Raw genomic sequence first — 24,048 nt, forward strand, 5'->3', positions numbered from 1 at the left:
TCTTTTTCGTTAAACTGTAAAAAAGGTGGTATGGCATCTGGAGCTACAGTTGTTGCCTGTTGCACCAAATTTGCTTGATTTGCCAGTAACTGCTGTACTGTGTTCAGAAGAGGTGTAATCTGCTGTGTCTGAAACTGAAACATATGTGTCAGCTGCATTGGATGTATTGCTTGCATCTGAGGCACCTGAGCAGGGGGTGGGAGAGATGGGTTGCTCATTTTCGAAGAGGCAATTGCAATAAACAGACAATGCAAGCAATAAAAATAATCACACAAGCAAAGAAAATTTCTGCAATGCACCTGAAAACACTGAATAGAAAAAACACTGTTAAAACATGTAAACAGACCCCTGCAAAGAAAAGACAAGGGAGAATTTAGGTGCCAGGAAAACACAGAAGCCCATGACAGAACAAAATCGTGGCATGCAGGCTCTGGTTTGTCACTATGGGATTTGTTCACCTCGTAGCCAGATATGTAGGTCTAGGAAGCCTGCATACTCAGTTTGCTAGACAAACAATCAAAAAGTAATATTAATGAGTTTTATTACAATAAGAAAGTTACAATACTTAACTTTGAAAATTACACAGGTGTGTTGCATGCCAAGGGCAACATACGAAATAATCACTCTTCTTCAGTATAGATAATCTCAAGTCCGTACTACACAGAGAGTACAAGCAAAATGACTAGTGTCGACACTGCTATAGAAGTCGCTGATCTTGAAGCTGCTATTAAACTGGGCCATCACCAGTCAGATGCAGTGCTTATGTCCTCCTCACATAGGGGGCACTGCTGTAACATTGTCCAGGGTGTATATGTGGCCAAGGAAAAAAAAAATCCTGGATTTTTCCCGGATTCCCCAGTTAAAAATACACTTTCTTCCAGGTGAAAATACACCTTTTCTGTGTAAAGTGACAGTATATGTTTCCTCATAACTGTAAAACGTATCAATCGTTTGAATTGTTATGGTTTTATGCACCAGTGTAGAACTTACCAGCACTTTAGAAGACAAAATTCAATTAAAAAAAAAAAGTTTCGGAAAGATCTTTGATGTGCACCTACATGTACACTGCATATTTTCAAATTACTTAAGTATAAATTTGAATTCCACCAAACACCAAATGTTACTTTCCGAAGCATTGAAATCGAGATTGTGATGTGCTTTTGGAAGCCAGTCATAGCTCATGTCACGTGATCTCGACAGCTGATGACAGTGGATATTTAGAGCATAGGACACATGATGTAGTCAGCCAATAGCAACATGACTGTTAAGTAGTGCAAACACAAAAACAGTAAAAGTTAATGGTTTAAATTAATATGCACAGTGTTACAACAAGAAAAAAAAGTTTTCACATATAATTTTGGTCTCTAAGATTAATAAGCTGCAAGATAAGCTAAGTTTTCACGCATAATGTTGATCTTTGTCACATGTGTTACATTTAAGATAAATTGCACAAATGTGCCAGTAAAATTTTTAACAACAGCATAAATGTTTGATCTTCTGGGCGCACAATTCTTCTAAATGGTCGTCCTCAAAGAGTTGATTTTAAATTGAGAGTCAAGCGCTCTGTGATTTAAGAAATTCATTGTACATTCTTGCACACAGTTCATCCTGTGTAAAAGGAAATTTACTTTGAAAGTAACGCTTTTCAAACAACCATTCGCAATATTTTCCCGCGACTTGTTAGAAACAGGTTTGTTTCAGCGGTCGCCAGAGAGTGCCAGGTAATAGGCATCACTACGCTTGCGCAGCTACAATGACGCAGGAAGCTCGAATGTTTGTATGTGTAAAACATTGAAAGATCTTACATTATGTCATAAAGGAAACAAGATATCAGAGGATACTCCAAGGAGCATCAGAATTTCATGAACCATGCTAGAATGCATAATTTGACTTGAAAGTGCAGATTCGTATGTCCAGATTTGGACGTAAATTTTCTTGGAATACCAGTACTGTATTATCTTATGTTTGGTTCTTTTTATGGCATAATGCCACATATGTTAGAAGATGAAAACATGCACTCGAAATGCAGAGAACAGTTGAAACAAGCCAATAGTGTGGAATTAAACACTTCGTTTCAAATAAATTGACTGCCTCGAGGGAAAAGATTAATAAAAGCCAAATTTCTTTAGCAAACGAACAAAAATAACTTCATTGTTCTGCAAGGCGATTAATGCTTGACTGTCAGAAAGGTGGAAATAAAGTAAAATCTGAAACTAATAACATATTTTAGCCTTCCGTAATTATGTGAATGTATTTTAATTCACTTGATAGCTTCTGGCCACAGAAATCTGTTTTGTTTTCATTTGACATGAGAGTATTAAATGAAGAGTAAACAGCAAAATCACTAAACGCAAATACAGGTCACATGGAGACTACCCACCTCCCCACTACAACTCAGACTGCTCTGTGCATTAGCGCCAAATCTGCAATATTTATGGACTGGGTAAATACCATATGGTGACGCCGCCTCCCCCCCTCCCACCCCCCCTCCCGCCACCCCCTCCTCCTCGCCACTGAGCGTTTGAGGTACAACACCAAAATATTTAAAAATTGACTATTCAAAAAAATATGTTCATTTTGTAGTCCACATCTTTCTGAAGTGTCTGACACATAAAACATATGTCTCTCAGGAAATGTAAGACATGTTATTTGGTCATAAGTGTACAGTGCCACACCTCTTCACACAGCACTGTTCTATCACATGTCACTGTATTTCGCTCTGTGAAATTCAAATGCGTGATATTTTGTAATGCATGCCATCAAACTAAATTTAGGACAGTGGAAATTAAAATGTCCTGTGGTGCCTCTCCTGCTCCCAGTCAGCCACTTTGACATCCTGCCCCTCTTAAAACAAACTCACAATTAATACTGGATGGGATTATTTGTAACTACGAGAACAAGAAATCTTCAGAAAATTTGCACACTTTGTTGCCCATTAACCAACAACTTGCTATTTTGTGTAACATAAAATTAAATATAGGATACATAGAACCAGCAAAGACAAGCAAGACAGTACAGATTTCTTCAATCTTTAAGTCCTGTCATTTTTTTTTTCTCTATAATCTTGCTACAGCTTTACATGGCATGCTTTCCTTTCTGGGAAAGGATCTGTTACCTCATCAAAATTCGTCAAACATTTTGCTACATGAAAAAACGAAATGTCATTCTCTAATACTGAATAAGCTGTTAATACAAGCAGTACCCAAGACTGGTGTGGTTTCTCGATCTCATTACATGAATTTTGTCACTGTTTGTTATACACTCCTGGAAATTGAAATAAGAACACCGTGAATTCATTGTCCCAGGAAGGGGAAACTTTATTGACACATTCCTGGGGTCAGATACATCACATGATCACACTGACAGAACCACAGGCACATAGACACAGGCAACAGAGCATGCACAATGTCGGCACTAGTACAGTGTATATCCACCTTTCGCAGCAATGCAGGCTGCTATTCTCCCATGGAGACGATCGTAGAGATGCTGGATGTAGTCCTGTGGAACGGCTTGCCATGCCATTTCCACCTGGCGCCTCAGTTGGACCAGCGTTCGTGCTGGACGTGCAGACCGCGTGAGACGACGCTTCATCCAGTCCCAAACATGCTCAATGGGGGACAGATCCGGAGATCTTGCTGGCCAGGGTAGTTGACTTACACCTTCTAGAGCACGTTGGGTGGTACGGGATACATGCAGACGTGCATTCTCCTGTTGGAACAGCAAGTTCCCTTGCTGGTCTAGGAATGGTAGAACGATGGGTTCGATGACGGTTTGGATGTACCGTGCACTATTCAGTGTCCCCTCGACGATCACCAGTGGTGTACGGCCAGTGTAGGAGATCGCTCCCCACACCATGATGCCGGGTGTTGGCCCTGTCTGCCTCGGTCGTATGCAGTCCTGATTGTGGCGCTCACCTGCACGGCGCCAAACACGCATACGACCATCATTGGCACCAAGGCAGAAGCGACTCTCATCGCTGAAGACGACACGTCTCCATTCGTCCCTCCATTCACGCCTGTCGCGACACCACTGGAGGCGGGCTGCACGATGTTGGGGCGTGAGCGGAAGACGGCCTAACGGTGTGCGGGACCATAGCCCAGCTTCATGGAGATGGTTGCGAATGGTCCTCGCTGATACCCCAGGAGCAACAGTGTCCCTAATTTGCTGGGAAGTGGCAGTGCGGTCCCCTACGGCACTGCGTAGGATCCTACGGTCTTGGCGTGCATCCGTGCGTCGCTGCGGTCCGGTCCCAGGTCGACGGGCACGTGCACCTTCCGCCGACCACTGGCGACAACATCGATGTACTGTGGAGACCTCACGCCCCACGTGTTGAGCAATTCGGCGGAACGTCCACCCGGCCTCCCGCATGCCCACTATACGCCCTCGCTCAAAGTCCGTCAACTGCACATACGGTTCACGTCCACGCTGCCGCGGCATGCTACCAGTGTTAAAGACTACGATGGAGCTCTGTATGCCACGGCAAACTGGCTGACACTGACGGCGGCGGTGCACAAATGCTGCGCAGCTAGCGCCATTCGACGGCCAACACCGCAGTTCCTGGTGTGTCCGCTGTGCCGTGCGTGTGATCATTGCTTGTACAGCCCTCTCGCAGTGTCCGGAGCAAGTATGGTGGGTCTGACACACCGGTGTCAATGTGTTCTTTTTTCCATTTCCAGGAGTGTATAAAATGAAATAGGGCTGCCAAATATTGCAGCAGATGTAACACACACCAAACAAACGAGATTCTTTGGTGCGATTGGTCATTTTTATAATGCATATTAGGCCTATTACAAGCAAAAATCTTTATGTTAGGAAATTGTTTCACAGTTCACTCACATGCTCTAGCTTCTCAAGCACGAGATGGAATAATAGTAGTACAAAATTTTTATATAAATTTGGAATCATTATATTCTTCCATAATTTGTGTGATGTCCCCATTTCATCTCCTTCCTCATTCTAATTAACAATCTTGTCATCAATAATTCTGTAACTTTCTTTCCAGTTTCAAAACTTATTCTCTAATTCCGCATTATTACATGTTCGTACAACGCGTTTTCTGTGCTACTTCTAGAATAGAACTTAAGCGGCTGCTAGCCAGGGACTGTACAACTGGCCCTTACTAGAGTTGTGGTCTGGTCAAAAATCTTCTGTCAAAATTTCATTTTCTTGGATGCAACAAGAAGATAATACATAATCTTTCTTACTTGTTATTCCTGTAAGTCGTTTATTTCCATTCTGGTAGTCTGAATCCACGGATTTCACTAGTAATTATAACAATGTTGATCACTTGCAAACCCGGTCAACTACATAAACATTGATTGGCATTGACCCATTTGGCTTTATTTTGCTCAGCTCATACAGCCCTGCCCCCTTTTGTCTGCAGGAAAGTTTATTTCTAGATGTGACAGGGATTCCCCTGGCAGAGACATCATGTCCACTATGCATGCATTCAAAAATCAACTTATGATTCATTCAGAGATCAACTTAGATTGTTTTAAAAAATGTTCAAAAACCAACAGGGATGCGTTTCAAAGTCATATGAATAATCGATAGACCAATGTGCGCTGGATGCTAGGAACTTTGTGAAACAAGGTTTTTTTCCTCAAGAGTATGAATTTGGCAGCCCCCCCCCCCCCCCCACCCTGGGTACAATACCCCAGTTAGACCCCCACCCCCTAAATCTGGGCCTGTTACGCATGCGTGCATCTGGCAGCTTGGGAGCACCAGTAAATTTTTTCGAAGTAGCATCTGGCTGCTTGCTGCGACTGCCTATACAGACACACTTCTGTAGCCAGAATCATGAGAATCATGAGAAGGTACTACTTGTACACAACTCAACTGCGATGCGTACGAGCTTGCTTGTTGTGACATCATGCTCATCGGATACTACTTGTTGTTATCAAGCATTGCATAGTCTTATTAAGGCGTTTGACACATTTTGCTGTAGAGGGACACTTGTAGGAGCACTGTGTTCTGTTGTATACGGCGCATTTCCTTTACAACTTAAGCTTTCTTTTCGTTTTTTTCTCTTGTTCATGTTTTATTTTTGCAGTATTATTCTGCAGTAGTGAAAAACAGTAAGCCCTTTGTTACAGTACTGGGTCTTACCAGTCAAAATTACAAAAATTTCATTGTGAATTAAAACAATGAAAAGTTCCTGGAATTCTAAAAATTTTCTCACAGCCTTCCCTGCTTTGTCGCTCTGGACGTAACAATGAACACAGCATGTGACCAGCATCAAAACAGTATTTCACTGGATGTTCACAGTATTCTGACTGGTCGCTGGTGTAACCACTTTGATACTAAGCACACTGGAAGACTCACCTAAACACTGGTGTGTGTAACTACCTCTGAAGAAGCAACTGCATTTGCAGGATGGTGTTCCACTCACAGAAGTTTACATCGACACCCAGAAGTCGTATGGAGTTACTAAACCTACGGACAAATCCCTTGAACATGCAGAAGCCACAAACGTCTAGCGGTTAGCAGTATCTGGTGTCAAAGGGTGGTATTGTAAATATAGAAATGATGGTGTCTTCTACTCCGTGCCCTTCAAGAACTGACCTACTTTTGTGACCAGAAAATGAATCCACTATTAAAAGTGATCTGTTATCCTCTCAGATGATTTTACAAAACACCTCTTCTCGTCACTTCTGTAAGTGTTTCTTGTTCACTTCCCTACAAGATGAGGCAACAGTCACAAAATTGTCTGTGTAAAACAAATTTTGTTTGATACGTGGCCCAAACAATTCAGTCATCTCTTTTAAAATAATAAACGGAGGTAACCGTACATGTACATCTGCAGGTATTGTTGGTGTTATTGTGTAGCTATGAGTCGTGTTACTGATTTACTGCACAACTGTGACAACATTTTTTGTCCCCTTTTTCACAAGAGTTTAACCAGATATCATTTCTAAATTAAATACTCTCTGATCCATATTGTAAACATTCTGTTTACTGACCAGTTCCACAACAGCTCTGGTGTCGGTGACACATTTTTCATAGGTAATAATTATGGCTGCCTCATTACATAGGTTTTTGTCATCGTAATATAGTTTACCTTTCATGGCAGAATACTGTATTTCTTTTGAGGATGAAAACCTATGCAGGAGATGCCTTGAAATTACTTACACCAACCTACACTGCATCTTGAACACCCTACTGCTGTATGTTTATGTTGCAGACCACGAACTTATCGCTGTATGCATTGTTAAATTTATCTAAACAGATTGTATTTAATTTTGCAGGCTTTTGGTGATGAGTACCATGGTTTTCAATGTATATATTCCAAACAGATTCCTTTTCTGTTTTAACAATTTAAAACTCTTCATGATGGTCTTGGAAGATGGATTCCCCTTATTTCCAACTTTCCAAAAAGCAACAGCCGGTTGCAAATACTTCACTCCTATAGACACAGGGAAAGTCGTATTCAAAGATTTTACATTGTCAAAGCAGCCCTCACCACCATTGAAGTCCTTGATTGCATGCTTGATGAAGCAATGAAAGTGTTTGACAAATGTAGCTGTGGCGAAATGGCAGCTTCCCCATTAATGCCATCTTCATACCCTTATACACATGCAGCCCAAGTCAATCCATTATTTTCTTCTATATTTAAAATGTCTTCATCCATACAATTGTCTATGAATGATATAAGGAAAAGCACAAAGTAAGCATCAGGTGCTCAGTTTACAGTGTATAGAAGTTCACCCAATAAAAACAAATATCGATGCTTACCAATTACAAGTTTCAAGATTTCTAGTTCTCTGACGTTTATATTAAACAGTTTAGCCATCATTCCATACTGCACCCAGAAGAGTCACATAAAAGCTTTCAAGTTTGCTGACATCATGAACACAAACCTCTTACTAAACTAGGTGCACAGTACCTTGTGTTAGGGCATTACATGACCACAGTGAAGCAGCATGTGTGACAAACAACCTAAGCACACAAACGTTTAAAAGCTGCATGTTGAGATGGCCATGCCTTCATAGTATTTGCATAGTGGGCCAAAGTTCTGCACAAGATCAATTGCTAGGGCTGATAGCCAGCTCATGTGCTTTTTCTCAAGAGAATACAGTGTCAAGTTGATGATGTTCCCTTGTAAGAAATATAAATAATATTTCACTGCATTTGAGCAAAATAGTAGTTGCAATTGAGACAAAGCCAAGCTTACAGCATTACCCTGTCAATATTTACAGAAATCACCTACTGAAAAACTAATTGCAACCATGACTAAAGCATAGGTGTAGTGAATACATACCTGATTCATTGTGATATCTGGGCCACCTACTAGGTTTAACAAATTTCCTCTCTCTAGATAATTCAGCATATGGCTCAACTGTTAAAAATGCAACATTGGTCAGAGTAATTGCACAACTAGGAACACATTCTTTTCTTTTGTAGTCAAAGAAAATGAAGAGAATGAAATATCATAGCCATGTGAGTTACAGAAATAAGCACTACCTGGTGATTTTTATGTAAATCAAGATTATGAACCCAAAGCCAAAATTTCCACCACCACCACGACCATCATCATATACAAATATGCTTTGTAGTAGCTAAAACTGTTTGTGGCTTTTCTGAAGATAAAGTAGTTCATCACTCAGGAAGGTTATAGATGCTGTGTTACTTAGAAATTTTATCCATTTCCTCCTCGTGTTTTGGCAAATTCTACTAGGTTATGCTTTAGCAAAATATATAAAAACTGTAATAATTAAGATCAATCAAGGCAATTATTGAATTTTGCATTCAGAATCTGTTTTTCACTCTGCAGGTGATTGTGCATAGTTTTGAAACTTCCTAGCAGACCGAACTGTGTGTAAGACTCCATCTGAAGGCTAGCAGGGTTCCCTGCCTCCTTTGTGTGTCTATCAATGACTCAGCACCTGAACTATTTAGTGAGTTAATACCTTTAGTTATTAATTTGCAGACAATGTTATTACCAAGGCCCAGATTTTCATGCACTATTACATCATAAAACTTACATGCATTCATACAATACCATATTAGTAAACATGCACAATAACACAGCAAAACAATAAAAGTATGCAGTATCAGTTCTATATTTATTTCTACTTTCTTCTGAAACAGTACACAATCATCAATTTATCCCACTTTTCTTCTCTTACACTCAAGCGTTTACCAACAGAACATTTAGTTACACATAAAATGACCTTTCTGTGTTACAAGAAGTGACAGGTGTATACCCAGGTGAAGAAATTATGAATGAAGTATGATTAAGTTGAGAGCTTTTTTAAATTTCTGCCACAAACTATTTTTTGTCATCTTCATAAGCTCAAAATCAGGATTTGATCTAATATCTTTGTGTCTTCTTATTAGCCGCAACACCCACTGCTTCATAGGATAATGGCAGATTCCACCTGTGGCTAAAAACTTTGTTATTGCTGAAGGAAAATGTGCAAAATTTGATTTGATGTAAAGCTTGCCTTGCTTCAAATCTGTTTTCTTGACTGTCACTTTCCCATCTTTATTGCAAATTGCATTAACGACTTCGAAAGTCTACAGCCTAAAAGTGAATGAAAAAACCTAGGTTGCAGTACATTAAGGATTTTCAACAGAATGGAGCAAAGAGATGTCAACTCCAATAGATCTGTAGGAATTCAATGTCTCTTACTGCCAACTTAATCAAAATTACCACACTAAAAGATGGCAGCATTTATCCTGGTACCCTATCTCGTTAAAGTAGGTTTCAATAGCAAAGCTAAATCTGAGAACGCATCACTAAATGCAGCAACATGGACAGGAGATTTTAAGAATACCTTCAATTGGAAATAAGGCAGGATATGCCTTAATTAATATTGTCAGCAATGTCAAGCTTTCTAATTTGTGCACCTATTTATCTTGTTTGTATCAGCATATCCATAATGTGAAATTTTAGTCGACCATTTCAGCTACATGATGTAGTGCATGAACCCAACACGTAATGTACTTTAGGTTAGGATAAAATATTTTCATTACTTTCCCAGCCTTCATTACATATGGGGCAGCATCACATAACAAATACAGGATTCGTTCTCAATTTATTGGCACAGAGTACACTGACTTCCACCGACATCTACCGAGCTGAGTAGGGCACTTAAGCTGACTATGAAGTTCACAGACTGTAACATACTCGCACAATTACTCATGTTCTGCACTTTTGCCACAGCTCATATGAATAAATCAGTAAAAGATTCTATCATGCATGTTATTAGAAAATATACACAAAGCTCACAAAAGTGATATAATAAACATTATAAATGTCTCATTTCATGGCAATCTTCAAGATATGCATTTATCTCCCAAATGGCCACACATGCAAAAATTCATACAACGCGCATTTGCATGTAAATCTGGACTCTAGTTATTACAAATCTGCCTCAGAAAGTGAATAACTCTTACAGATTGGTGATGATCTGAAATAAAATCATTTAAATAACAAGGGACTTTCACACATGAACTTTGAAGTTAAAGAATTAATTGATGCTGGTGACCAAACTTTGCATTCTTTTGTTTGTAATATTCTCATTATGAAAAAAGCAAATAAAGCAACTATGAAGTATAAATAATATTTGACTGAATTTGAGAAAAATGTAGGCTGAAGGCTATACAAAGCAAAGTTCACAGCATTACTCCATCTGTATTTACTAAATGCAACCGTGACCACAGCGTAGATGTAGTGAAAATATACCTGATGCATTGTGATCTGTGGGCCACCTGCCGGGTTTAAAAAATTTTTCCTGTTTAGATGATTCAGCATATGGTTCACCTGTTACAAAATACAACATTGGTCAATGTAACTATGCAACTATCAAAAACATTCTATTACTTTTATAAACAATCAAATGAAGAAAATGAAATATCATAGCCATGTGAATGGCAGAAATGAGCACTACCAGAAGCAATTTATGTAAATTAGGATTATGGACCCCAAATAGTAGTAATAATAATAATAATAATAATCATACTGGAACAGAACCATTATAACAGATAAAACAACACCACATAACAAACCTGACATCATACTCACCAATAAAAAGAAGAAATTAACACAACTAATCGAAATATCCATACCCAATACAACAAATATACAGAAGAAAACAGGAGAAAAAATTGAAAAATATATCCAACTGGCTGAGGAAGTCAAGGACATGTGGCATCAGGATAAAGCTTGACATCATACCAATTATACTATCATATATCTAAAACAAAGATGATGTGACTTACCAAATGAAAGCGCTGGCAGGTCGATAGACACACAAACAAACACAAACATACACACAAAATTCAGGCTTTCGCAACAAACTGTTGCCTCATCAGGAAAGAGGGAAGGAGAGGGAAAGACGAAAGGATGTGGGTTTTAAGGGAGAGGGTAAGAAGTCATTCCAATCCTGGGAGCGGAAAGACTTACCTTGGGGGAAAAAAGGACGGGTATACACTCGCACACACACACATATCCATCCACACATATACAGACACAGATATGTTTTTCCCCACGTGGAATGTTTCCCTCTATTATATTAATATCATCAATTATACTATCAACTACAGGAGTCACACCACAAAATATCCACCAGTACATCAATGCAATACAGCTACATCCAAACTTATATATACAACTACAGAAATCTGTAATTATTGATACATGTTTAATTACCCGAAAGTTCCTAAATGCAATGTAACATATACCGTACAGTTAAAAGGAAGTCACGCTTGATCAAGATCCGCGTCACTTTCCATTTTTGACCAGACATAACGTCTGAGAAAAGAAAGAATAATAATAATAATGAAACTTCCTGGCAGATTAAAACTGTGTGCCCGATTGAGACTCGAACTCGGGACCTTTGCCTTTCGCGGGCAAGTGCTCTACCATCTGAGCTACCGAAGCACGACTCACGCCCGGTACTCACAGCTTTACTTCTGCCAGTACCTCGTCTCCTACCTTCCAAACTTTACAGAAGCTCTCCTGCGAAACTTGCAGAACTAGCACTCCTTTCTTTCAGGAGTGCTAGTTCTGCAAGTTTCGCAGGAGAGCTTCTGTAAAGTTTGGAAGGTAGGAGACGAGGTACTGGCAGAAGTAAAGCTGTGAGTACCGGGCGTGAGTCGTGCTTCGGTAGCTCAGATGGTAGAGCACTTGCCCGCGAAAGGCAAAGGTCCCGAGTTCGAGTCTCGGTCGGGCACACAGTTTTAATCTGCCAGGAAGTTTCATATCAGCGCACACTCCGCTGCAGAGTGAAAATCTCATTCTGGAATAATAATAATAATAATAATCATCATCATCATCGAGAGTAATAACAACAACAGATATATTCTGTTAAGAACTTCCAAGCACATTATCACAATCATAAATATGCATCAAAGTAGCCAACACTGTTTGTGGGTTTTATGAAGATAAAATAGTGCACAAGTTGGATAGGTTATGGATGTTTTGTTATTTAGAAACCTCCCTTTGTTAATTTTCTCCTTACGTTTTGACAAATATTATAACCAACCATTTTATTCTGCAGTGCTTCTCCACATGCATACTGGGGGAATCATCAACAGGTGAATAAGCCGCCTGGATAGAAACTTCTAGCTGTGGAGCATCTCTCAAACTAGAGGTACTGATGCCTTTCATTTTTGAATGTTTTTAAGTACATTCAAAGACTGTACTGTCTCTCTACCTCTGAATGACCTTCTGTCTTGTATAACCTTAAGGGGACTATGCCACCCAATTCTAAGGTTTAAGTCTTCAGAAGTAAGTTTCATATTCTCATGCAAATGTCTAGAAATGGTTGTCAATGGTTATCAGGCAAAAAACTGAACATTCCCAGTTATTTAAGAACAAAGTAAAAGAATGCTGCATTAATGACTATTCCAACAATTTATCAGAAAAATTGGACTCAAGAATGTAATTCTACATAACTCAGATAATTGTATTAGACAGATCTTGACATTGCCAGTATACAGACAGCTGACAATCGTTAGTGTAAAGTTACATAAATGCTTTGTTTGATGTACTACATAGTAACAGGTCCCTAGTAGTATGGGGTGGTGACCTTTTCTGAGTAGCTGCTTCTCTTCTAACATCAATATAGGAATTAATTTGACAGAATTACCATAATTATCAGTTTGAGTAGATTACAGCTAGTCATACTTTGTTAGTTGGCATATATAGTATCCCCCTGGGATACACTAGTATGAAAAACAGACATGTACTGCAAGCTGCCATCTATCCAGACCACTGGCAACACAATCGCAGATATGCAGCGTAAACCCTATAATACCAAACATTATCAAAGTGTGCTTGTTGTCAGCCACATCTTGACAACTGACACAGTAATACATGGTGCAAGTCTCACCACTGGAGGTGCAAGGGACACCGCATTTAGTGCTCTCCAGGCCGTAGCGCCAATTGTTATTGCCCGTCCCTCAATCAGGGCCCTTGTTGCCCAGTGCTGTCATATGCGCAGACATGTGAATGGGTCTTCACTCTGTGTCCTGTGAGTGTTCATAATACTGGCTGCTGATGCCTTTGCTCTGAGCCATGCCCTGAATTCTCCATAATGGCCACTGATGCCTTTACTCCACACTGCAGCCAAGATATTACTTGGCATCTCGTCCCAGTTCTCTATACTGTGCCCACCATCGGCCCCACCTGCGGCCCATCTGTGGTGTGCAACTCACTGTCACTCCCTACTCTGCTGTCTGTGTTATTGGCCCGTGTAAGGGATCCATCTCACCCACACAGCCATGTATATCTCCGACTGTCTACGAGCTTTTGCCTCAATTGGACATCACTCCTGGACCATCTTCAAGCTCTAACAGTCTCCACCAATACTGCCACATCAACGTCACCATCGTATTAAGTCCTCCAGTGCAATGTCAGTGGATTGGAACAAAGTGGTGTGTATTCAAGTCCAAATGACTATTTTGTTGTGTTCAGTTTGAGTATAAATAAAGCTCATTTATTTCGTGCTGACTGAGACACATTATTTGGTTTGTAGTCATCAGAGGTTGCTTTTGCCTGTTAATGTATAACTAGACCCATTTCACACCCCTGAAGGCTCTCCTCCATGTTGGGATTTACAGAACATGCTATGTGAATGAACAAATGAATGCATGAACTGTCACTCTTGCATCATCAGCACTTTAAAGATGACATGCCAGCTGCTGGCTGACTGCTCAAGGCAGGTAGACGGAGATTTGAAATTCATTTGACATTAAGTATTGATGATTGCTTTTTTTAAAAACTGGATTGTACAAAGTAAATTGAAGCACTATAGGGTGTACATAGAGTCCGGGAACACTTTCAATTATTTATTGCACAAGAACTAAACATTGTACAGATGTCATACATATTGCATTTTGAAGAGATACTCTGAAAGTTTTTTTACCAACATTTGATATGCAAACCATGAGTGACCTGGCAGACGTCAATACTGTAATCAAATTCTTGCCATACCTGTCCCAGCATGGCATTGTCGACTGTTGCAGTCACTTCCCATTTTCTCTCCTGGAGCTCTGCTACATTACATGGTAGAGGCAGTACATACATCCGATCTTTAATGTGTCCCCACAGAAAAAAGTCACACGGAGTGAGATCTGGTGATTGGGGAGGCCATTTCATAAAATAGCTGTCCCCTTCTGTAGAACAGCCAATCCATCGATGCGGCAACTCTGTCTTCAGGTACCCACGAACTTCACGATGAAAAATGGGTGGAGCCCCATCCTGCTGAAAGATTGACAGAGAGTCTGATTGCATTTGAGGCATCAGCCATACCAGCAACATGTCCAAGTAGGAATATCCAGGGACAGTTCTCTCCGCGAAGAAGAATGGCCCGTACAGTTTTCGACGTGACAAGGCACAAAAAACATTTACCTTTGGGGGATCACACTCAAATTCAGTGCATTTGTGTGTATTGTGGATGCTTTGCATCCAAATTTTGAAAATTATGCCTGTTCACTTTCCCACTGGTGTGTAAAGTGGCTTTATCGCTAAAAATTAAGCGATTAACAATACCAAACCCATCCTCATTCAATTGTTGCAACTGCAAACAAAACTCAAAATGCTTGTCTTTGTCATCATCACTGAGCTACTGCACTACCTCCAATTTGAATGGTTTCAGAGACAGCTTCTGTCACAGGACTTTCCACACTGTGAAAAAAAACTGTTTATCACAGTGCACAGTGTCCTGTTATAGCATATGGAGCAATATACCCGACACAACAATATCCATACATTCTTGTATCAGATCATTTAAATCTGTAATGCTGAACTATTCTCACTATTGACCATGGTATTAACTGCTGAACTCATGCTTTGTACACCAATTTCTTGCAGACTTCCCCCCCCCCCCCCCCTCCTCTTTATTCTCTGTTTAGGTCATGAATAAGCAATTAAACTCATGGGCATATAAATGTAACTCACACATATTTATTTTTACTGTTTTACAAGAACAGTTACTTATAGTTTCATCTACATAGGGCTACTTCTGGAAAAAATTAAAATATATAAAATGACATTACAGTCTGAAAATTGATATCTTGCATCCTTCCTTCATTTTGAAGCCAACTGGTTTCTTTAAAAAAATGCAGAAATATCTTTGATGCTTTTATTTTCCTCCAGGTATGGATGGAACAAATTAATATGAATTCTCATATATGCACGCATTACCAGAATAAAAAAGTACTGGAGCTTCATTATTACTTATATCACTGTCTACATTATTAAAACTATGATCTTCACCTTCACTCCCCAATACGCTAGATAGCTAATTTAATGCTGAAACCTCTCTTTCACTAATAACAATGTAAGACAAAGATGCCAATGTGTACACTGAAGCACATGAACAACCATGAATAACACAGTACTACAAAGCAGTTTTTGGCATGGAGTATCAGCAGATATATGTCTGCTTGTGTCTGTATATGTGTGGATGGATATGTGTGTGTGTGCGAGTGTATACCCGTCCTTTTTCCCCCTAAGGTAAGTCTTTCCGCTCCCAGGATTGGAATGACTCCTTACCCTCTCCCTTAAAACCCACATCCTTTCGTCTTTCCCCTCCTTCCCTCTTTCCTGATGAGGCAACAGTTTGTTGCGAAAGCTTGAATTTCGTGTGTATGTTTGTGTTCGTTTGTGTGTCTGTCGACCTGCCAGCACTTTCATTTGGTAAGTCACATCATCTTTGTTTTTAGATATATTTTCCCTACGTGGAATGTTTCCCTCTATTATAACCACATATATATATATATATATACACACACACACACACACACACACACACACACACACACACACACACACACACACACACACATAGGCGCACACCACCTGATGTGTAGCAACTGCCACCTGTATATACATGAGTATAGAAGTGAAATGGTTAAATGCATGATTTACCTCCAACTACATATGTAAAAAATTTAACCATCAAGATGAGTCAATACAATTATTAAATTTTGCCTCTGCAATCTATTTTTCACTCTGCAGGTATGTGTGCATGGGTTGGAAACTTCCTAGCAAATTAAACTGTGTGCCACACTGCCTATAAGCAAGTACGTTTCTCTATCTTCTTTATGTGTCTATCAATTACTCAACACCTGAACTATTTAGTGAGTTAATACCTTTACTCATTAAATTACTCATACTGTTATTACTAGGCCCCAGATTTTCATGCCCTATCAAACTGTGAAAAATGCATGTATTCACACAATATCATATCATTAAACATGCACAATATGGTAGCAAAACAATAAAATATTCAATTCAATATTTATTTCTACTTTCTTCTAAAACAGTACAAAGTAACCAATTTCTCCCACTTTTCCTCACTTACTTCCATGCATTTACCAGACAGAAGATTTTTTTTACACAGAAAATGACTTTTCTGTGTTACAAGAAGTGACAGGAGCATATTTATGTGAAAAAAATTTGGAGAAAGTCTGATCAAGGTGATTGTTTTTTACACTTTTGCCACAAAATATTTTTTGTCAGCTTCATAAACTCAAAATAAGATTTTGGTCTGATAACTTTTTTATCTTTAAAGCTGCAACACCCACATCTCCACACAATGATTGCAAGGATTTTTAACCTTTTCAGTAACTGTCTGAGATTCCACCTACAGCTTACAACTTTGTTATTGCCTAAGGAAAATATGCTAAATTTGGCTTGATGTAAATCTGGTCTTGCTTCAAAGCTGTTTTCTTGAACACCACTTGCAAATCTTTAATGCAAGCTGAAGTAATGGCTTCGAAAATGTACAGCCCAAAAATGAAGAAAAACACCTTGGAAGCAGGCTCTTAAGGCTTTTCAATACAATGCAACAAGGAGATGTCAACTTCAATAGATCTTTAGGGATTCTTGTTCTCTTACTGACAATTTAATCAAAATTATCACAATACTATATGGCAGCATTTATCCAGGTACCCCACCTGGTTAAAACAGGTTTTGGTGGCAAAGCTATATCTGGCAGTATATCTCTAAATCCAGCAACATGAACAGGTGTTTCAGAATACCTTTAATTGGAAAAACAATCAGCATATGACTTAATTAATGCTGTCAGCAATTTGACCCCCTGTGTTTTGGGCATCCATTTACACAGTTTGTATCACTGTATTCACACAATGAAATTTTAGACTACCATTTTAGCTATAAGATGTAGAGCATGGGCTAAGCATATAACACACCTTAGGTTAGGACAAAATATTTTAATTCCTTTCCCATCCTTCATCACACAGGGGGCAGCAACATATAACAACAATAGGATCTTTTTTCAATTTAAATTTATTGCCACAAAGTATATTGACTTCTGCCGACATCTACCATACAGAACTAGGGCAACTGATCTCATTATGAAGTTTACAGACTGTAACAAATTTGCAAAATTACTCATGTTCTGCACTTTTGGTTTTCCTATTAAAAAAAAAAACAATAAAAGAAGATATCATGTATGTAATTGCAAAACCATGATAGGATATAATAAGCATTATAGTGTCTCAATTCACGCAATCTTCAAAGGATACATTTATACCCTCCACAAAATGGCTAAACATGAAAAAATTCATGCAACATGTATCTGCATGGAAAACTAGACTCTAGTAATTACATATATATGCTGGAAACTGAAATACTGTCACAGGCTGGTGATAATTTGAAATAAAATCATCTAAATAACATGGGACTTTCAAACACAAACTTTGTAGCTATAGAATTAATTAATGCTGCCTGCCAAGCTTCACATTCATTTCTTCCTAACATTACCATCATGACAAAAAATCAAAATGATTCTACCAGCATAGGAACTTCATCAACTCTAGCTCATATTTTCTTGAGGGGGGGAAAAACACACACACACACACACACACACACACACACACACACACACAGGAGCTAGATATCATCCCCAGCAATCAAACTCATGTGAAAATTCAGGCCATTATGCAGATACTATGCAGGTATGGTCCTCTCAATGTACAGCTTTTAAACATTTGTGTGCTCACGTTGTTTATCATGCGTCCCGCTTCACTGCGGTCGTTTAATGCCCAAATGCAATGTACTGCATAATGAAGTGACAATGCCAAGTGCCCCAAAATGTGAAATGTGAATAGCAAGTGAAGTGAAGGAGGGAATAATACTATGAAATGCAACCCATATAGTGTAACTCTTACAAGTGTACTCCACTTTAATATTATCAGCTTTACATATCAAATAAAATAACATGCATCAATGATATTCAAAATTAAATTATGCTACACTACATGTTGAAAAACCGTCTCATTTGTTTCCACTGCAATTACAAATCACTATGTAAAAAGGTTAAAAACGAAGGGATCTCTGACACCGGCTACAAGTTACAAATTGCACACTTTGACACAATGAACAAAGCACTTGACCAGGTTCGAAAAAGTATTTCAGTGGATGTTCACTGTATTCTGATGGTCACTGGGGTAACCACTTTGATACTACACATACTGGAAGATTGACCTAACTGCTGGTGAGCATAACTGCCTGTGAAGATGCAGCTGCATTTGAAGGATGGTGTTCCCCTCACAAAAGTTTACATTGGCACCCAGAAGTTGTACTGAGTTGGTAAAGCTCTGGACAAACCCCTGGATCACCCAGAAGCCAAGTATGTCTAGCAGTTGGCAGTACCTCATGCCAAATGGTGGTACTGTCAACACAAAAATGACAGTATCTTCTACTCCAAACACTGACCAACGCTTGTGACTAGAAAATGAATCCACTGTTAAAAGTGATCCATTATCCTCTCAGATGATTTTACAAAACACCTCTTCTTGCCACTTCTGTAAGTGTTCCTTGTCCACTTTCCTAAAAGATGAGGCAATAGTGACAAAATAGTCCATGTAAAACAAATTTTGTTTGATACGTGGCACAGAGGATTCAGTCCGCTCTTTTAACAATAAACAGAGGTGACTGCAATGGTCCATCAGCAGATATTGTTGGTATTATTGTGTAGCTATGAGCTGGCATTATTGTGTAGCTACGAGTCGTATTACTGGTGGACTGCACGACTGTGACAACATCTTCTGTTCCTTTTCTCGCAAGAGTTTGACCAGACATCATTTCTAAATTAAATACACTCTGATCCATATCGTAAACGTTCTGTTTACTGACCACTTCCACAACAGATCTGGAGTCAGTGACACATTTTTCATAGCTAATTATTATGGCTGCCTCATTGCATAGCTTTTTGTCATAACAACATAGTTTACCTTTCATGACACAATATTCTATTTCTGTTGAGGGTGAAAACCTATGCAGGAGATGCCTTGGAATCACTTACACCAATCACCACTGAGTCTTGAACACCCTACTGCTGTATGTTACATTTACTTTTGCAAGCTTCTGGTGATGAGTACCATGGTTTTCAATGTATTTATTCCAAACAGATTCCTTTTCTGTTTTAATAATTTAAAACTCTTCTTGATGGTCTAGGAAGATGGATTCCCCGTATTTCCACCTTTCCAAAAAGTAACAGCTTGTTGCATATATTCCTCTGTTATGGAGAAGGTGAAACTGATATTCAATGACTTTACATTGCCAAAGCAGCCTCCACCATCATTGAAGTCCTTGACTGCATGCTGCAGCCCTGTTCAGGCAATGAGAAAGTTCGACAAATGTGACGGTGGTGAAATGGAAGCTTTATTATCACCATCGTGATCCTCTTGTATGCATCCACTGTACATCAATCCAATATTTTCTTGAATATCTAGAACATCTTCATCCGTGCAGCTGTCTATGATATTTGCAACAACGTTTCAAGATATAAGGAAAAGCATAAAGAACCCACCATGTGCTCATTTCATCCAATAACAACAAATATCTATGCTTACTGGTCACGACTTTCAAGAGTTCTAGTTCCTTGAGATTTAATCATTGCAGTTTAGTTGTCATTCCATACTGCTCAGAAGGGTTGCACGACAGCCCATAGGTTCACCAAGATGGTGAACACAAACCTCTTCCTAAACTAGGTGCACAGTATCTCATGTTAGGGCATTACATGACCACAGTGAAGCTGGGTGCATGACAAACAACCTATGCACACGAATGTTTAAAAGCTGCATGTTGAGATGGCCATGGCTGCATAGTATCTGCATAATGGGCCAAAGTTTTGCATGAGATCAGTTGCTAGGGCACATACCCAGCTCACACACTTTTACTCAAGAAAATAGTGTCAAGTTGATGAAGTTCCCATGTAAGAAGTATAAATAATATGGTAAAACCCCTTTTTAACGAATCTCAGGGTACCAAAAAATTTGTTCCTTAAAAGAGAGTTTTCCTTAAATAAGGGTTTAGGTCAAAATGCGCTAAATAAGTGTTCCAGAATCAAAATTGGAACCTAGGCTATTTAGGCCATATAAATACTCAATATTCACAAACTCACCTTGTGCTGTATACAAAAATACAGTGAACATGAAAATGTTTCTTGGCAAATTTAAAACTACTCGATATATTTATAATACTTTTTTTTTTTAATTTCAAGATATTTTGGATGTTAGGTCACATCAAAAGTCATCAACTAGTATCTTGATTTAAAAGGATAAAATTTTATTTAGCTAATGGCACTCAATGAACTAGATTTCACAATAATGAATAAAACAGCTATACTGTCTTTATTTCTGAAAAAAATCTAGAAGAGTAGCCTGCTGCTTCCTTCCAGCACAGCATACTCCTAGAAGTTGTTGTTCCAGCTGGTTAATATTGTTAAGAACTCACTCATCCACAACGAAGGATGAGAAATACCTTCTAACAGTCTCAAGTCCTTCTACAGCTGCAGAAAAACTTGTTGTTTGTGAGTCCACATCATCTTCATCATCATCATCGCCAGCACCACTGTCACCACCAACTTTTCTTCATTTGCTGGCCATATTACACATACAAAAACACTATTGTAAGTAGACTACACAACTACAGTATACACTTAATGTTGTCACTTTATAGCGTCAGACATGACAGCTGGAGTGCGGTAGTGTGGAAGAATTGTGTTTTCAAATGACCAGTTTAACATTCACCAATCTCGATAACTTCACAACTATCGATACGAGACCAATATCTGAACGCTAAAACAGACATCGATTTTAAGAATACATATGATCAAAGCCTAAAGTGATGATTTAATGTCTGAAAATAAGAAGTGCAGCTGCAGACCATATTTTAATTTGAGAATTGTAACACACTTATTCCTTAAAAGCGGGATTTAAAAGAAATTGCAATTCATTAAAACCAAATTTCAGGAACACTGTTTTTATGGCATTATCGCTGGGACCAACAAAAGTATTCCTTAAAAGTGGGATTTCCTTAAAAGCAGATCCATTAATACGGGGTTTTACTGTATTTCACTGCATTTTAACAAAATTGTAGCCTACAATGTAGACAAAGCAAAGCTTACAGCAATACCCTGTCAATATTTACAGAAATCACTTACTGAAATACTAATTGCAACCATGACTAAAGCATAGGTGTAGTGAATACATACCTGATTCATTGTGATATCTGGGCCATCTGCTAGCTTTAAAAAATTTCTTCTGTCTAGATGATTCAGCATATGGCTCAGCTGTTAAAAAACAGAACATTGGTCAGAGTAACTCACAACTATGAACACATTCTTTTCTTTTGTAGTCAAAGAAAATGAAGAGAATGAAATATCGTAGCCATGTGAGTTACAGAAATAAGCACTACCTGGTGATTTTTACGTAAATCAGGATTATGAACCCAAACTCAAAATTACCACCATCAACACCACCATCATCATCATAAAAAACAACAACAACAACAATAATGGTTCTACTCAGTTAAGTATTACCAAGTGCATTATCACAATTGCAAATATGCATCGAAGTAGCTAAAACTGATTGTGGCTTTTCTGAAGATAAAGTAGTTCACCATTCAGGGAGGTTATAGATGATGTGTTACTTAGAAACTTTGTCCATTTCCTCCTTACATTTTTGCAAATTCTACTATGCTAGGCTTCAGCAAAATATGTAAAAACTGTAACAATTAAGATCAATCAACAGCATTATTAAATTTTGCCTTCAGAGTCTGTTTTTCACTCTGCAGGTGATTGTGCATAGTTTTGAAGCTTCCTTGCAGACTGAACAGTGTGTTAGACTCCATCTGAAAGCTAACAGGGTTCCCTGTCTCCTTTATATATCTATCAATGACTCAGCACATGAACTATTTAGTGAGTTAATACCTTTAGTTATTAATTTACTGAAAATGTTATTTCTAGAGCCCAGATTTTCATGCACTATTACATCATAAAACTTGCATGCATTCATACAATATCATATCATTAAACATGCATAATAATGCAGCAAAACAATAAAAGTTTGCAGTATCAGTTCTATATTTATTTCTACTTTCTTCTGAAACAGAACACAATCACCAATTTCTCCCACTTTTCTTCTCTTACACTCAAGCGTTTACCAACAGAACATTTAGTTACCCATAAAATGACCTTTCTGTGTTCCAAGAAGTGACAGGTGTATGCCTAAGTGAAGAAATTATGAATGAAGTATGATTAAGTTGAGAGCTTTTTTGCATTTCTACCACAAACTATTTTTGTCATCTTCAAAGCTCAAAATCAGGATTTGATCTTTGTCACCTTAAAAGCTGCAACACCCACTTCTTCACAGGATAATGGCAGATTCCACCTGTGGCTAAGAACTTTGTTATTGCTGAAGGGAAATGCACATAATTTGATTTGATGTAAAGTTTGTCTTGCTTCACATCTGTTTTCCTGAATACCCCTTCCACGTCTTTAATGCAAGTTGCAATAGTGGCTTTAAAAGTCTACAGTCCAAAAAAGAAGGAAAAAGCCTAGGATGCAGTAACTTAAGACTTTTCAATAGAATGAGGCAGATAGATGCCAACTTCGATAGATCTACATCTACATCTAAATCTACATTTATACTCCGCAAGCCACCCAACGGTGTGTGCCAGAGGGCACTTTACGTGCCACTGTCATTACCTCCCTTTCCTGTTCCAGTCGCGTATGGTTCGCGGGAAGAACAACTGTCTGAAAGCCTCCGTGCGCACTTGAATCTCTCTAATTTTACATTCGTGATCTCCTTGGGAGGTATAAGTAGGGGGAAGCAATATATTCAATACCTCATCCAGAAACGCACCCTCTCGAACCCTGGCGAGCAAGCTACACCGCGATGCAGAACGCCTCTCTTGCAGAGTCTGCCACTCGAGTTTGCTAAACATCTCCGTAACACTATCACGCTTACCAAATAACCCTGTGATGAAACATGCCGCTCTTGTTTGGATCTTCTCTATCTCCTCTGTCAACTTGACCCGGTACGGATGCCACACTGATGAGCAGTACTCAAGTATAGGTCGAATGAGTGTTTTCTAAGCCACCTCCTTTGTTGGTGGACCACATTTTCTAAGGACTCGCCCAATGAATCTCAACCTGGCACCCGCCTTACCAACAATTAATTTTATATGATTATTCCACTTCAAATCGTTCCGCACGCATACTCCCAGATGTTTTACAGAAGTAACTGCTACCAGTGTTTGTTCTGCTATCATACAATCATACA

General features: G+C 38.9%; 1 protein-coding gene across 1 annotated transcript in view; it reads right to left on the bottom strand.

Annotated features, from left to right (window-relative positions):
- The window catches only part of LOC124555342, an 856,442-nt gene that overhangs the window by 322,724 nt on the left and 509,670 nt on the right, over positions 1–24,048 (bottom strand). Inside the window, exons 25-27 of the mRNA XM_047129223.1 lie at positions 21,978–22,055; positions 10,691–10,768; positions 8,261–8,338 (exon numbers count right to left, since the gene is read on the bottom strand). Of these exons, the coding sequence (XP_046985179.1) occupies positions 8,261–8,338; positions 10,691–10,768; positions 21,978–22,055 (234 nt within the window). The remainder of the gene's footprint in view (positions 1–8,260; positions 8,339–10,690; positions 10,769–21,977; positions 22,056–24,048) is intronic.

This window comes from Schistocerca americana, chromosome X (assembly GCF_021461395.2).
Source record: "Schistocerca americana isolate TAMUIC-IGC-003095 chromosome X, iqSchAmer2.1, whole genome shotgun sequence".
Taxonomy (NCBI): domain Eukaryota; kingdom Metazoa; phylum Arthropoda; class Insecta; order Orthoptera; family Acrididae; genus Schistocerca; species Schistocerca americana.